This window comes from Aulonocara sp. 'chitande type north' Nkhata Bay, linkage group LG11 (genome assembly GCF_057382095.1).
Source record: "Aulonocara sp. 'chitande type north' Nkhata Bay isolate Kocher_YH1m ecotype deep benthic linkage group LG11, A_spYH_male_GT1.1, whole genome shotgun sequence".
Taxonomy (NCBI): Eukaryota; Metazoa; Chordata; class Actinopteri; order Cichliformes; family Cichlidae; genus Aulonocara; species Aulonocara sp. 'chitande type north' Nkhata Bay.
In genome coordinates, this window is record NC_141354.1 from 25,659,320 (window position 1) to 25,674,915 (window position 15,596).

Genomic DNA, 15,596 nt, shown 5'->3' on the forward strand with positions numbered 1-15,596 from the left:
TTGGGGAAGAAACTGTTTTTGAGTCTGTGGGTTTTGGTGCTGATGCACCTGTAGCGCTTCCCTGAGGGAAGCAGGCTGAACATGTTGAAGCCAGGGTGGGAGCTGTCCTTGATAATGTTTGCTGCTTTGGTGAGGCAGCGGGAGGAATAAATGTCCATCAGGGAGGGGAGAGGGCAGCCGATGATCTTTTGTGCTGTCTTGACCACACTCTGAAGCCTCACTCTATCTGCTTTGGTGCAGCTGCCGTACCATACCGTGATGCAGTAGGTTAGCAGGCTCTCAATGGACGAGCAGTAGAAGGTCAGCAGCAGGTTGGAGTTCAGCTTGTACTTCCTGAGGACTCTCAGGAAGTGCAGCCGCTGTTGGGCCTTCTTGATGACCGCTGAGATGTTTCCTGTCCAGGAGATGTCAGCAGAGATAAGGACACCAAGGAACCGGAAAGTGTGGACCCTCTCCACACACTCCCCGTTGATGTAGAGGGGGCCAAGTCGGTGCTGTGTCTCCTGAAGTCAACAACGAGCTCTTTGGTTTTCTTAGTGTTCAGTGCCAGGTTGTTTTCTGAACACCATGCTGCCAGCTTCAGGACTTCCTCTCTGTACTCTGCCTCTGTACTCTAATGTTATATTTTTATTATTAAAACAGAATTTATTTAACTTCTTTCTTTTTTTTAACATATTACGTTTGGTGACAACTTGGTAGGTCAGTATCAGCCCCATTTTTTAAATCTCTGTGGGTAAAAGCCCTGACTGTAGAAAACAGATGATACACGGTGGTGTAAGTGTGCCCCCATGTGGCCAAATAAAGAAACAACATTTAGAGATGCTCCCTGAACAAGAACATCAAAAAGTCATTTTAACTAGCCTTATAATTTATATTGGAGTTTACTTAGTTAAACATTAAAAATGCCCCTTTTTGTTTATTTCAACAGTCTCAAGTGCAGACAAGTGTTACGGAAATCTGAAATAAATCAATCTACACAAACAAGCTGTCTTTCTGAGATTTTAAGTCAAACAACTATACCGAGTGCAGGAGATGTTCACGTGGCATTTGACAAAAAGTAATAACAAGCATGGAATAATTTATAGGAATACGTTATCTCCCCACCACGGTCACAGAATACAATCAGGACATAACATGCAAAAGATAACTTGTACAGATGAGTGTATCTTGTAATAGAGAATTATATTTAGACAAAAACATGATACCATGGAGCCTTTCATTCAGTTTTTCAACACAGAGATGAATGTCAGGAGTGATTTGTAACAGCAGCAAGATTGAAAGGGAAAGTTTACGTGTTGGTGGTGAGACCTGCTATGGTGTGTGTTTTTTGTATAGTACCACTAACAAAAAAATACAGGAGGCAGAAGTGGATGTGGCCAACTGAAAGAACAATATAATGTTGTATTGTATTTTCTTTACTTTACTTTACTCCTTTATTTTAAACTACTTTGACTATTTACTGAGCTCATTCTTTCAATTCTTATTTTGTGTTTTTTTTTTTTTCTTTTTGGGGGGAACATTTTATTTTGCTGGATCGAGCTTCATATTTATTCTGCTTATTGGAGCATTGGAGTCATTTAAAAAACAACAACAACAACAACATTAAAATGTACTCCATAAATAACATTAGAAATCCATGAAAAATAAACTATGTAAGTATAATACAAATGAGTTTGAAGGGGACTTGACTACCCACCAATCACAACGCTTCTATACTAAGCCGTTATTAGGAGGTGGGGCTTGGCAGATTGGCTATTCATCCAGAAAATGTGATATTTTCTGTTTTACCTTTGCCTGTAACGCAAATTGAAAGCAGTACTCTAGAATCTAAATTTGTAATATCAGCTTTAAAGCCCCTGTTTTTCTACAGTTATTGGGGGGTTTCTCTTTATGAGACACCTTCTAGAAAATATCTAAGCGCAAAGATTTCTGACATGAACCCGGACCCCATCGGTACTAGCACACTAGGTACAGGCACTTTTGTCATGGTGTCATCCTGTAACTTTCAAAACCGATGTCAGAATAATAAACATACATGTAAAATACACAGCAGTATAATATGTCTTCATATACATCCAGAGATATTCACACAAATCTCTTAAAGCCATCCGTTGGGGCTGTAATCGGTAGATTAAAGCTCCTAAGACAACCAGAACCTCATTTGTCTGTACGCATGCCTAGAGGGAACAAATTCAGGTAGAAAAACATGAATAAACAACCGATTTCTGCACTCGAATCTGTGCAGAATCCCCCGATATACGCTGAGCAGAATTATTTTAATCATTATTAATTAAAATTTATTCTCTACCAACATAATTAGTTAATTAATTATGTTGGTGAAGGAAACTGGATTACCCAGAGAAAACCCACGCAAGCATGGGAGGAACACAGAAACTCGTCAGGGACCTGGGAGCGACAGAGAGAGGATGGATGCTTTTCACTAGTATTTTATGGTGGCTCAAAATCTGACTGTATTTGTGTGTGTGTGTGTGTGTGTGTGTGTGTGTGTGTGTGTGTGTGTGTGTGTGTGTGTGTGTGTGTGTGTGTGTGTGTGTGTGTAATTCCATAAATTTTGAGTCCCAAACCATGACACAGCCCCCACTGTGTTCTACCGATGGCTTACTGTTGCACCTCTCTCCTTACATGCTCCATAAATATTGACAGTAATTTGAACAAAATTATCATGGAAAAACATAAACAAAATAAATATGCTAACAAGTCACATGTTAAAAGTTAAGGCCAACATGTGACCCACCTGCCAAACTTTAATACAAAAGCAGTAAATTTAGTTGAGCTTAATGAGTAATATCACAAGCTAACCACCTCCTAATATAGTTTTAAGTCTCTTTTTATATAACTTAATACATTTTCTTAGATATGTAGCTGTACATAATTGTGAGTAATTTCAAACTGAATTTCTGTTATTACTGGGGCCCACCTGCAGTCCCACTATGGACCACGAGGGGGCTTCAGCCAACACTGGACTAGAGTGCTGTTAACACCAGTGGATGAGAGGACAAATAGGACCATTTGCTCAGATTTTACGCACTGCCACGTCATTTATTTTCCATTTATTGCATTGTTGCTAAAGCAAGTTTCAGCATTAACAAAATATATACGCATCGATAAATCAATCATTACAGCCAAATAAGTGAGTAAGACTGAACCTTTTGTTCCAGGCCAGTTTGAAATCCATGTTTTATTTATATAAGCCTGGAAAAAATGAAGGCTGGATTTTTTGTTTCCGAGCCAGACAGAGTGTGTTTCATGTTGATGAGCCTGCTATGAAGTCAGAGACTGTGTTTCATGTTGCCAAGTTGGCCCAAATGAATTTGAATTTTGTGTTTTCCAACTTGCCGATTCAGACACTGATCCTTGTTTTTAACTTATGAAATCAGAGTTGTTTTGTTGCTCCTTTAACATAAAGTGAGGCTGATTTAGTGCCTCACTCTGAACCTGCTCATAGTGTACCACAGTCTCAACTTCTTCACAATGTGAATCTGAATCTGCTCCTCATGTGCCTCAAAGTGAAACTCCTCATTATGTGCCTCAAACTGAAATGGCTCACTGTGTCCCTCAGAGTGAAACTCCTTCCAAAATAGCTGTGCTAGAGACTGGTTAGCTTCCCTAAAATAACCTCTTCAAAGACCGCTCGAAGCAACAGTCTGGAGGCTGTTCCTTTGCAGTTGACTAGTTTGATCTTCTAGCTCCCTCCATGGCCCAAGTTGGTAATAGTGGAGATGGCTAAGCACGCTGCATCGGTCCCAGTAGGGTGAAGGTGGCCAGGGCCCAGCTTATCCATAGTTTTCACGTGACATCTAAGCTACTGGGACACGCCTTCTCGGAGGTCAAAAACAGTACTGCAGTCCTTTGCCATCCAGCCATCATTTCAACATCTTCGAGTTATACTTAACCAAAATGCCAGATAGTTGCCGTTCTATTGGATGCACGAATCTACATTTATTTACAACTGCCAGAAAATGTGTAGAGTATGGCACCAACATGTGAGCACACCTCTCCTAACCCTGCCTTACAAACCAGTTGCTACCAATCCCTGCTTCTCCATAGCAATGCTGTCAGTGGCAGCTCATTTAAACTGTAGGGATGATTTACCTGACATCGTAAAAAAAAAAAAACTCTGTCAGCTACTACTATGACACAACAATAATGTGACAAATTAACAGTATAGGAACTTTTCTGGGCCTACGCTGTAAACTTACAGGTTGAGAAAACAGAAGATTTATACTTGGTAGTTTGCTTACGCTTGCTATGTTGCACTCATCTTTGCTTTCATGACGAACCTCCCACACGGTGGTATTATTGTCCATACTGTCCATACTTTTAAAGGTTTCATCCTGGCAGCAGTATACGTTGAGGGATTCTCTAGAGGACACATGTAGATATGCCACTGAACAGGAGCTCTGGGAAAGACGTAATCACTTTCAGGGATTTAAATAAAGCTGCCGGGATCACAAGACCCCAAAATTCGTACTTTCTCTTTATAGCTCCATTTTTCCTCCATGGATGATCTTGGCTCAAGACAGGTGAAACAAACAACACTCATCCTGCAGTACTACCGAGTGTCCACTGTTGGCCTTTATGTCTCAGTCCCTAAAAGTGTATTTCTTCCTACTTAGCCTTTTTTTAGTGAATTACTTACTTGAATTACTTGAAATTGTTAAACAGACATTAAAGCTACTTTCGTTGCACTTCTGCATCCTGAGTTCTGCATTTGGGTCAGCAACCTGACCGTCACACAGCACTACATGATACTAACTGGAAATCATTGCAAAACAATGTCACAAGAACACATGGAACAAAAAATCATTTCCACCATGCAATTACCGAAACATCTTTTGTCTTTTATATAAGAGATATATTATTTCATGACCTGCCAAGGGACTACAGATGCAAATTAGCTTAAGCCAACTCTGGTACAATGCATTGAATGGCTACATTTATGTTAATATCGTAGACGGTCCCTTTTCACATAAAATATAATATCCATCCATCCATCCCTTCACTTCTGCTTATCCTTATCTTAGAGTAGTAGGTAATATTCATGTATAATTTTGTTAATTATAGGCAAGAGTTAAAAAGAGTTCCATATTATAGCATCAGGAGTTTGTTCATTACTTTTATATTTAACTGGCTTCATTGCTGGCGCGTGTGTTTTCATATTGTCATCAAACAGAAAGAAGTTGTATACAAATGGTTTCAATAAGCAAAGGGAATACCAGCAATCTGTTTCAACACTTGGAGTATAATAATCACCGAAGGATGGCTAGTATCAGCAGATTTCTTTCCACAAGCTGCAGATGTTTGATTTGAGTTTTAAACCGGATGCTTTTCCTAACCTAAACCTAAAGAATGAAGTTGGGGTTTTTTGTTGATTTGAGAATAAAGTCTAAATTAATTTTTGGATGTTGAGTCCAAATAACATCAACCAGGATCCAATATGTTGAGAAAAATTGGAAATGTTAAGATTAAAGTTGTTGTTTCAAGTTAGATTACTGCCAATTAGTACACAGCTGCCCCACCCTCCACAAAATATTTGTATAGATGAGTCAGTGTCATGGGACTTCAGAATTGGTTTTGGTGGCGAGGGATTTTTTTTTCTCTTCCTGCACATAAACATAGTTTTATATGTATGAGAACTTCTGTCTGTTCAGGAGGTCAAAAAAACCCCAACAAACTGGGAAGAAAAGGCCACAGTTGTGCAAAGTTGGCAATGAACAGATGCAATGTCGATTATTACACATGTGCACATTACAGTGGAGGTATGCTGTATCAGAAAAATCAGGTTGCAACTGATGATATTTCACAAGAAAACACAAGAATGCATACTGAGAGACGCCCTTGAACTAATGAAGTTGATCTTTTCAACATTTCTGACTTTTTTCCCCAAAAAATCGGACTTTGAGGTCAAAGTCACTGGCATCAGATTTGTTTGAGGTTTTTTAGTAAATGTACCTACAGTATGAATTTGAAGTTCCACATCTCTCAAGTTATCATGTTCAAGAGATTTTCAGAAAACCTGATCTCTTACCTTGATCTTGAGGTTTAGGTGACTGAGATTCAAATTCTTCCAGTACTTTTAGTAAATGCACTTATGATATGAATTAGAAAATCCTAGCTGAAATCTTTCTCAATTTACTGTATTCACAAGATTTTCAGAAAATTTGACCAAGGTCAGGGGTCAAACTCATCCGAGATTTGGTTTCAGTTTGAAAATCACCTCATTCTCAAGTTATTGAAGTCACGAACTTTGGTGTCCATGCTGTCTGCCCGCCTGCCTGGCAGGGTAACAACAATGCCTCGTTAGCCTTTAACAGCTGAGTGATAAAAAATGTTTTTTATTTCTCATTTTGACTATAACGTTGAAATAACTACTGCCAATTAGTGCACGACCTGCTGCACCCTCTACAAAATACCTTGTGTAGATGAGTCTGAGACATTTTGCTTCAGAATCGTTTTTAGTACCAAGGGATTCATTTTTCTCTTTCTGTACATAAACTGCTGTGTGAGAAATACGAGGCCTGTGAAGGCTCTATTAAGAAAGAAAGAAAAAACACACTCAATCCCAGAAGAGTTGGCTGCAATGGTGCAACGTGAAATTGCCGGAAGTGAATGGATGCAATGTTGATGGTTACATTACTGTGTAGTAAAAATGGAGGTGTGTTGTATAAAAAAATGAGGTTGCAGCTAATGGTATTTTACAAGAATGTACAGAGAAACACATACCGAGAAACCCCCGAGGACTGAGACAGTTCACCCTTTTCTCAACACTTTATTCTCAAAATGAATAAAACACTTCAATGTTTCTTTTTTAACATGGTCCTAATACTCTGAAACCAGGGTAAGAAGGGCAAGAAAAAAAAACCCCATTAACGATCAAGTTAAAATGTTCAACTAATCATCAAAGTGATCTGAGGTCATGTCGCCCAGCTCTACCAAATGCACAGATTCACTCATTTCATGACAAAGCACTGATATAATCTATGTAACTTTTAAAGAAAAGTCAGAGCATTATGTCATGTAGATGTGTTTGTATGGTTTTCAGTGGCTGAAACATATTAATAAGACAAAAGCTGCTGGATGACAATCTTATTGGACACTGGACGCTGAGCTGCTGTGCAGGAGAAAAAGAATAAGACCACGGAGAAGATCCATGGAAGTAGTGAAGGAGGGTTGGTCAGGCAGAAGAGGATGATGGAGGCAGGGAGAGATGGAGGCAGATGATTCACTTTGGTGACCCCTAAAAAAAGCAGCTGAAAGAAAACAAAGAGGATTATCATCAAGAAAGATGAAGAAAACAATAAAAAAGAATTTGTGTGTGTAGGTTCTCAGTCATCCAGGTCGTGGGAATCTAAGGAGCTTGGAAAGAAAACCGAGTGGACTTCTTTAAGTGTCTTGAAGATGTTTCACCTAGCATTCGAGAAGCTTCTTCAATTCTAAAACCAAATGCTGGAGATTCCCAGGTATTTAAACTCAAGTTCCCAAAAAGTTTATTCTGTTCATCTAAACGTAGTGTTTTCAGCGAGGTTGACTAACCATGACCTCTCGGCCCAATATTAGTCATGTTGGTTTTAGTCGTTATGCAAATGTTATGTTATGTTATGAAAACACTAAATCCAGGTGAACAGAATCAGCTCTTTGGGATTTCCTTACCTGGATGATTCAGCATGCATCAAGACCTAGAGGGAGTTGTCCCTTCAGACGGTTGTTGACCAATTATTGAACATGTGCCAGTCCACAGAGACTCCTGCCTGACCTCATGTGTCAACCAACCCATTAACAGTGCGAACAAGAAGGGGCTCAGAGCAAGGTCAGTGATGTAAGCCCACCCTCACCTTGAAGTCATCTGTCACTCTTGCCTCACCTCTCCTGACTTCCTCAAAGAGTGCCACACTTCCTCTCATGGTACCCATTCGTATGCCGTCTCACAATGAAACTCTGAATTTATTAGAAATAAAAGTGAAAATAAATGGAAAATGCTCTCTCATTTGCTATAAAAGACCATTTACCACACGACACATGAGCACATCATAACACAACTCATCTCTTCCTCTAAATAAGGTACAACTACATTTATGGGCATGCCAGGATGAACCAATGGCACTGAGAAAGAGGAGGGGTTAAATCTCTCGCATTAATAAATACCCCGAGCTGCTCTCTTACCCTAGAAGAGAAGGACCCCTGTTGGCTTTGTAGTGTTTTAATCCTCAGAAAAAAATCCACAAAGACCTGCAAACATGACCAGAAAATTCTTTGTTTGTGGAAACTGGAAGATGAACGGCAGCAAGAAAAGCATCGGGGAGCTCATCCAGACCCTGAACACTGCAAAGCTGGACCCCAATGTTGGTATGTGTCTTCTTTTTTTTTCTTTTTTTTCTTTTTTTTTTCCATTCAACCCTTTATTTCATTTTTAAATGAAAATCACAGAAAACGTATTTGTCTTCTGATATTATTTCTCCATTTGAAGGTTCACCATTTAGACACTTGTTGCACTATTTTCAGTTAATTTAAGCTTTTCTCCTTGTATTCATGTCACAACTCCATGGTCAAAATTACTCTTTAGTTCAACGGGGAAAAAATCACAGACACATTTAATGCCAGGAGCATCTGCAAAAGTTCAGGAGTACTTTGAGGTCATTTTAAACCTCATTAAAAATGTGAGGAAAGATGAGGAAAGCTCTGGAGAATTTTTCATCAGTCCAGCCAGCAGCTGTCTGCTGAGGAAACGCAAAGTACACTGAAGTCAGGCTGGTTGTTAAGGTGTTGCTCTTTCATGAGCAGACCACAAGTTTTTAAACAACAATGAATGAATCAGTTATTGAAACCAACAACTGATTCATTCGTTTTGCTCTTCAGAGTTCACTAAAAGTTTTTGTGCTATAAATATACTCACCTTTTAAAACTGGGTTATTTTTTCAAAGAAAAGTGTGTACTATCTTATCATTAACACAATACAAGGAAACAAAGATAAACTACTTATGGTTATTTATCAGATATTTGAAACAATTGATATCAAAGGCTACAAGGCTTTACGTGGAAATGATTTATTAAGCGTTAGTCCATGGGCGTTTCGCACTATGCATTCTTGTGAAATATCATTAGCTGCAACTTGAGTCAATGGCACAACACACCTCCACAAACATGTAACGGTCGATATTTCATCAATCCATTGTCAGCTGTTTCACCTTGCACAATTGTGGCCAGCTCTTCCCAGTGAGTGTATATTCGGAAGTTTTCAATCTGTACATACAGTTTTCTGCAGCATCTTGTAGGAAAACTTCCTTTAAGAAAAGCCGCTGAGAGGCTAAGTTGGGCTTTTTACTGTGACTCATTCAACAAAGTGGATTCTTCCTTAGATGGATGATGATTTTATTCAAACAAACAGGAAAGAAACCAAACATTTCATTCCAATCAGTCAGTGATGCATGAGTGATGAGAATAGGATCAACAGAAAATACCTGAGGACTACTCATCCTCTCTCTTTCCATGCCACCTGAGGCGTGACCAGGTAATTAAGGTGAAGCAATTACTGTTTGTTGAAGTTGCCCATAGTGACAAATGTGAGTCAAAACAATAACCAGAAATACATACTTTAGCTGCTACATACCTATAACAAGTTGTGTTTATGTGCTAAAAATAAGAAAAAATCCCTGTTTATTAAAACCAGTTCTGTGATTCGATGTCACTAAGTCATCTACACGAGACATTTTGTGTAGCCTGAATTTAAAAGCTTTGCTTTAAATGAAAAAGTGTTTGTGTAAAAGCAGAAAAGGAAAAGCACTCACTTTTAATATTGTCGTGTGAAAAGCCGAAGACCAGAAATGAACTTTTTCAATAATACCACATCAAAGGTGGAAACTAATAACAATTTATAATGATAATGATGGAACAGCAAACTTCTAAACAAACATCTAAAAGCAAAGACTCCTGATCCAGTATGAAACCAGCCGCTGACAGTTTTGTGATGGTGTTATCACGTAACATCTAAAATAACATATCTGATTTTTTTCTATGTGAGATTGAAACCTGTCTGTGATCATCGTCAGTGTTTAGTTGCAAATGGGATCCCTGTATCACAGCCTTTACTGAAACTTCTCACACTCACAAACTCACTTAAATTTGACTATTAACTGACTTGAATGAAATCTAAGATATGACAGTAGCGCGTGAAAAAAATCTTCCCAGACATTATCATCCATATTCATTATTCATGCCCTTGTTGACAGGTTTATGATCAAGGTCAACCATAGGGTCAGAAATAATGGCTATTATGCCAGTGTTGCAGTAAGAAGCAATTACTTGACATATATGACATAAAAACATGTTTCACTGCCAAAATAAAACTTAACCTGTATACATAGGTCAACACAAATGGGTCTATAGGTCAAATGCTTAACATAACAATTCCCACTTTACTTATAAAAGCACTTTCATTATATTCCAATGTTATAAGCCATTAAAAAACAACAATACACCCCAAAGCAAATGCACAGGCTTCAGTCCCTCTTCACTGTGTACAAGCCTATACTAATGGAGGGAAACTGATAAGAAGAGAAGTCAAGGTCTGGTATGGAGAAGGCACTTCCATGTCACAGGGATGCATGGTATATACTGACTGGTCAGTATTTAAAGACTTAAATGATTTAACTGAAGCAGTATACCCATGTTAAAAAATACTCCAATAAAAGTTGAAGTACAGAAGCAACTTTTTTAGTCAAGTAAAAGTGAAAAGGTACAGGCTCTGAAATGTACTCAAGTAGATTCAGTAGATTTTCTTAGTATGCACGCAGTGATCAGCTGACCTACAGGTCTTTGTGGATTTACACAACTGAATTCAACAAGATGTAAGCATACAAACTACCCAGCATTTTCACGCAACATTTGAATAACAGAGTGAGCATAGCTTAGTTTGTTTTGCAGGAATATCAACTATGTGATTAAAATTACGACATCGCATGAAAGCTTTAATTCTGCACTTTATCAAGTGCAACTGAACAATCCTTACCTTCTTCCTCTCCTATTCATCCGTCTTCCTAAATCTTTCTCCATCTCTGAGTGAAGTTAGCTCTCTCTCTTTTCTCTCCCTGTGAAATACAGCAGCTGGTCGTTTAGCAACACTGTGGGACGAACTGCACACAAACAGTTATTGCAGACCAACGTCAAGAGTGACGTAGTTTAGTTTCGTTTTTCTTCGGCTGCCTTTTCCTAATCAGATGTCAAGAGATGCAGCTTTATGTTGAGCCATCACAACCACATTACTAATGACCACTGTTTCTCTGAAGAACCAAAAGGAAGTGTCAAACTCCAGCTAGTTCACGGTCGTAAATATTGTAATATTTAGTTTTAATATTTACTGTGTTTGTGCCCTGATAAATAAATGGACTACATATCTGTAACCCAAGTATTGTGTTTTCTCTCTCTCTCTCTTTAAATAGAGGTGGTGTGTGCTGCTCCAGCCATCTATCTGGAACTAACAAGGTCCAAACTGGATCCCAAGTTCAGCGTGGCTGCTCAGAACTGCTACATAGTTCCCAGTGGTGGCTTCACTGGAGAGATCAGGTACACAGTGCACTTTATTCTGCTTAAGAGTTATTTGGTATCATGGTGCTAGCTATGGGTGCTAAAAGTCTGTATCCAAATTCTGGATCTTAGGAAAAGCAGAGCATCACAGCATGATGTTTCCTTTTATACATTTTAGCTCCATTTACACAAATATAATAACGGTAAATAAACTGGTTCTTATATAGTGCTCTTCTACGCTACCTGAGCACTAAAAGCACTTTATTCACCCACTCATGCAGCACTTTTTCTATGTGAGTGCTTTCTATCGAACATTCACACACATTCTGATTCATCAGAGAGAAACTTGGGCTTAATATCAGGGGTATTAGCAGATTGAAACACCAACCTTTCAATTAGTAGATGACCTGCTCTACCTACAGCCAACCAAGGTATGGGTTAGGACTTAAATACCTTGTGACTCACAATTCAACACTGTATGCATTTATATATGACCACGATGGTGACGGCTAACATGTTCAAATCCACTTCCAAGTGGGACTTTATCATGTTTTGCTCAATCTCTTATCCTTGAAACTCAACCTTGTGAAAATCACTATCCTCACACAGTTAGGACAACCATCCATCACAGTCAAATACAACTAATGACTGGGTCATAATACTGTTTATCAATGAAAAAAAGAAAATAATCAGTTTATCTTCATGGGAATGCTTCTGGTCTTCCAGCCCTGCAATGATCAAGGACTGTGGTATGGACTGGGTGGTCCTGGGACACTCTAAAAGGCGCCGCATCTTTGGAGAGAGTAATGAGGTAACTACAGATAAATTTATCCTGTTCATTTAGTTTTTCACCTGCAAATGTAAAGAACTGAATTCCTCAAAACAAGTAAAACACACAAAACATGTTTCATTGCCTCCTGTGCTGTTAGTTCATTGGCCAGAAGGTAGCTCACGCTCAGGAGAACGATCTCGGTGTGATCGTCTGCATCGGAGAGACGCGGGAAGAGAAGGAGAAAGGCATCACAGATCAGGTCATCTTTGCTCAGATGAAAGCCATCGCAGGTATGCAGCTCCTCACACTGTCACTGGGTTTTTATGTGCACATGAGAGCTGGAATGTTGAATTGTTATAGGCAAGTTTTATCAATTTGGTTCACAATAAAATTCAAAATAAAATGTATTTTTATTGCCACCAAATCACAACAACGGTTGCCTAAAGGCACTTTATACTGTAATGTCAAGACCCTACAATAATATAAAGATCGCATGTCTCTTTAACAGACAACGTAAAGGACTGGAACAAGGTCGTGCTGGCCTATGAGGCTGGGTGGGCCATTGGCACTGGGAACGCTGCCTCTCCTCAACACGTAAATATTACAAATCACTGAATATTTAACATATTGTGTTTACCGTTTCTAACATAATGTCTCCTGTGTGATATATCAGGTGCAGCAGATTCATGCCAAAGTGAGGGAGTGGCTGAAGAACAACGTGTCTGAGGCGGTAGCCAACTCTGTAAGGATCATCTACGGAGGTCAGTGCTGTGCTGGGTAGCTGTTTTGCTTTGAGTCCCACGTTGATCTCTTCTCACACATCGCTTCTTCTTCTCAGGTTCAGTGAGAGGTGATACCTGCAGAGAACTTGCCGCCCAGAAGGACATTGATGGTTTCATTGTGGGCAAAGGCTCCCTGAAGCCAGAGTTCATTGACATCATCAACGCTAAGGCATAAAATGTGGACAACTGCAGTGTGATTGGATTAGAGTCCAACTCCATTCAGACGGTTCAGTTCTGCATCCCTCTCTCTCAGCACTTAGTCCTCTTTCCCTTTTTCATTTAAAGTATTTGTGATGATGACATTCCCTCCTTTTCCTTTATTATTTAAAAACATTTTTTATTTGATTATATATTTTGTCACAAAGACATGGGATAGGGGTGGAAAGCTGTAAGGAAACATAATAAATATAAATGATTTAAATACTATTTCAGTGTCTTGTCTCATTTTTAAATCCTTTCATAACAGTATTCATTTTAGTCTCAGACTGGTTCAGACTTGCCTTGTACCTGACCATTTTCAGAGGAATGCTTTTTTTATTTTTGAAGTTGAAGCTCAGATATAAAAACAGCAGCTAAGTCAAGGAAGGAACCAGTGTTACTGCTAATTTTATCAGCAGTCACATTGTCAATAAACACTACAGATATATATATATTTCTTGGGGGAGTCCTGAGAGCACAGCTAATAATGAGCGACTCATTTTATGAGCTTTGGGTGGGTTTCAAATATAAATGTGAAACATCTAGGGTTGCATAATATACAGTATTATCAATTGTACCTCATATATATACTCATATATATCTCCTTAGGTGTTTATCATATAATCCAATGACTTGTACATGTGAAATGCAACAAAAGGAATAAGGCTAATCATAGTTTATCAGCACTCATGAGTGTTAGATAAGGTAAACATGCAGATTAGATGTTAGATGGGAACTATAGCACAGTTTGCAAAGATTTTACAGTGTACAAAACATGTAGGTGTGGAAGGAAATGAGTGCAGTTTATCGGTGAACAGGAAATCAGACTATGCATGCACTGCAGTGAACCTGAATATGCAAAATGTATTGCTACAGTGTCAGGCTTGTTGCACTTTGGAATACAGACCTCGCTCAAACCGTGTTGGTTAACAAAAATATTAATAAAATAACACTTTTTATAAGTAAATGTGGATTCATCGGTAGGAAAGGGAATTATTAAGGAACTGAAGATTGCTTTTACTTTGGAAGGTCTTCTTGGAGACACGGTGTTCCAAACATATGGCCATATGGCACTCCAGTGCAGTAAGTGGTGGTGGTGGTGCACATAAACCAAGAAGAGGAAGAAGAAGAAGAAGGGGGCAGTTAAAGGTTAGGATGCCAACACTATACTGACACTAGTGATGGCCCGCTTGAAGCTGACGCTCCGGAGCGTGTGTCGAAAAAAACAACACACTGGTTCAGAAGCACTGTGTCGAGGCTTGCTTCGTTTGGCAAAAGTCACGTGACCAGTGACGTCCGAAGCTTCATTACGCACGTAACTGCTTCGGTACCTGATTCAAACGGATATAAGGAAGTGAATCATCCACGGGATTCGTGGAGTGTGTTGATGGTGACAGATAGCGACGAGGTTATCATTCCACTGACAGATATGGAGCCAGCGAGGAAGAGAGGACGTTCTGGCCTGTGGGAATATTTTGAGTTGATTTTGCTCAATTCATTTTATCTGCCGAAGTGAAAAACTTGAAATGTCCAAAATCATGTTTTCATAATGTAAATATCATTACAGCATATGACTTTAGGAACACTTCCATGTGAATTAAAGCTGATGAAGACTACAAAAATGTATTTGACACTATACGTACATTACATTGCTACAGTTTAGAAAATCATTTTGTTTATTGTTTTTAGGTGATAGTCTGCAGGACCCAGGAATACCTGCATATCTACCAACTTGCAGTGTAGTTCCTGCACTCCACAGCCTCTTCTGTTCCATGCAAGTGGATTTTCTCCAGGGCAGGAGAAACTATTTCTAAGAAAAGAAACAGACTCAGCCAGCGCACAGTAACACTAATCCTCTTTTTAAATGTAAATAACAAAAGGGCTACCTTACATTGATCATGTTTTTACTTTGCAAGTTCTTGATTAGGGGTGGGTTTTGATTATCGCTTTTCTGATTACAATCCATGCTAAATTGAATAAAGTGATATTGATTCATTAAAATCCCGTGTCGATTTGTAAATTAACGTTATTATGCCTGAAACGCCAGCATCTCAGGTTAAACCTCACAACATGTCGTCAAACACCATACAGCTAAAACAGTAACTGGGAGCAGGTTTACGGATTCTGCATACAAACGTAAACACAGAGCGCGGACCCGACGCGTCAGAGTCAGATTTTGGTGTGTCGTCGGGTCCGCGCTGTGTTTGCCTCTTCCCCTTTTTCATTCAAAATATTTGTGTGAAGATGTCATTCCCTTCTTCTCCTTTATTATTATTTTTATTTATTTTTTTTTTACTTGGTTATAT

The 15,596-nt window shown here is 39.0% G+C and overlaps 1 protein-coding gene across 1 annotated transcript; it reads left to right on the plus strand.

Annotated features, from left to right (window-relative positions):
- The first annotated feature begins 8,198 nt into the window (after positions 1-8,198).
- On the plus strand, positions 8,199-13,518 carry LOC147319084 (triosephosphate isomerase B-like). The gene is made up of 7 exons (XM_086311415.1): positions 8,199-8,364; positions 11,454-11,577; positions 12,265-12,349; positions 12,468-12,600; positions 12,819-12,904; positions 12,984-13,071; positions 13,149-13,518. Exons 1-7 carry the CDS (start codon positions 8,256-8,258, stop codon positions 13,265-13,267), a joined length of 744 nt encoding a protein of 247 aa, XP_086167541.1. The 5' UTR covers positions 8,199-8,255; the 3' UTR covers positions 13,268-13,518.
- The last annotated feature ends 2,078 nt before the right edge of the window (positions 13,519-15,596 follow it).

Excerpts from the sequence above, each read along its gene's own strand:
- LOC147319084 (XM_086311415.1), top strand. The coding sequence starts at position 8,256 with ATGACCAGAAAATTCTTTGTTTGTGGAAACTGGAAGATGAACGGCAGC. Across the intron at positions 8,365-11,453 it reads AAAGCTGGACCCCAATGTTG|AGGTGGTGTGTGCTGCTCCA; the intron begins GTATGTGTCTTC and ends CTCTTTAAATAG. Across the intron at positions 12,905-12,983 it reads ACGCTGCCTCTCCTCAACAC|GTGCAGCAGATTCATGCCAA; the intron begins GTAAATATTACA and ends GTGATATATCAG.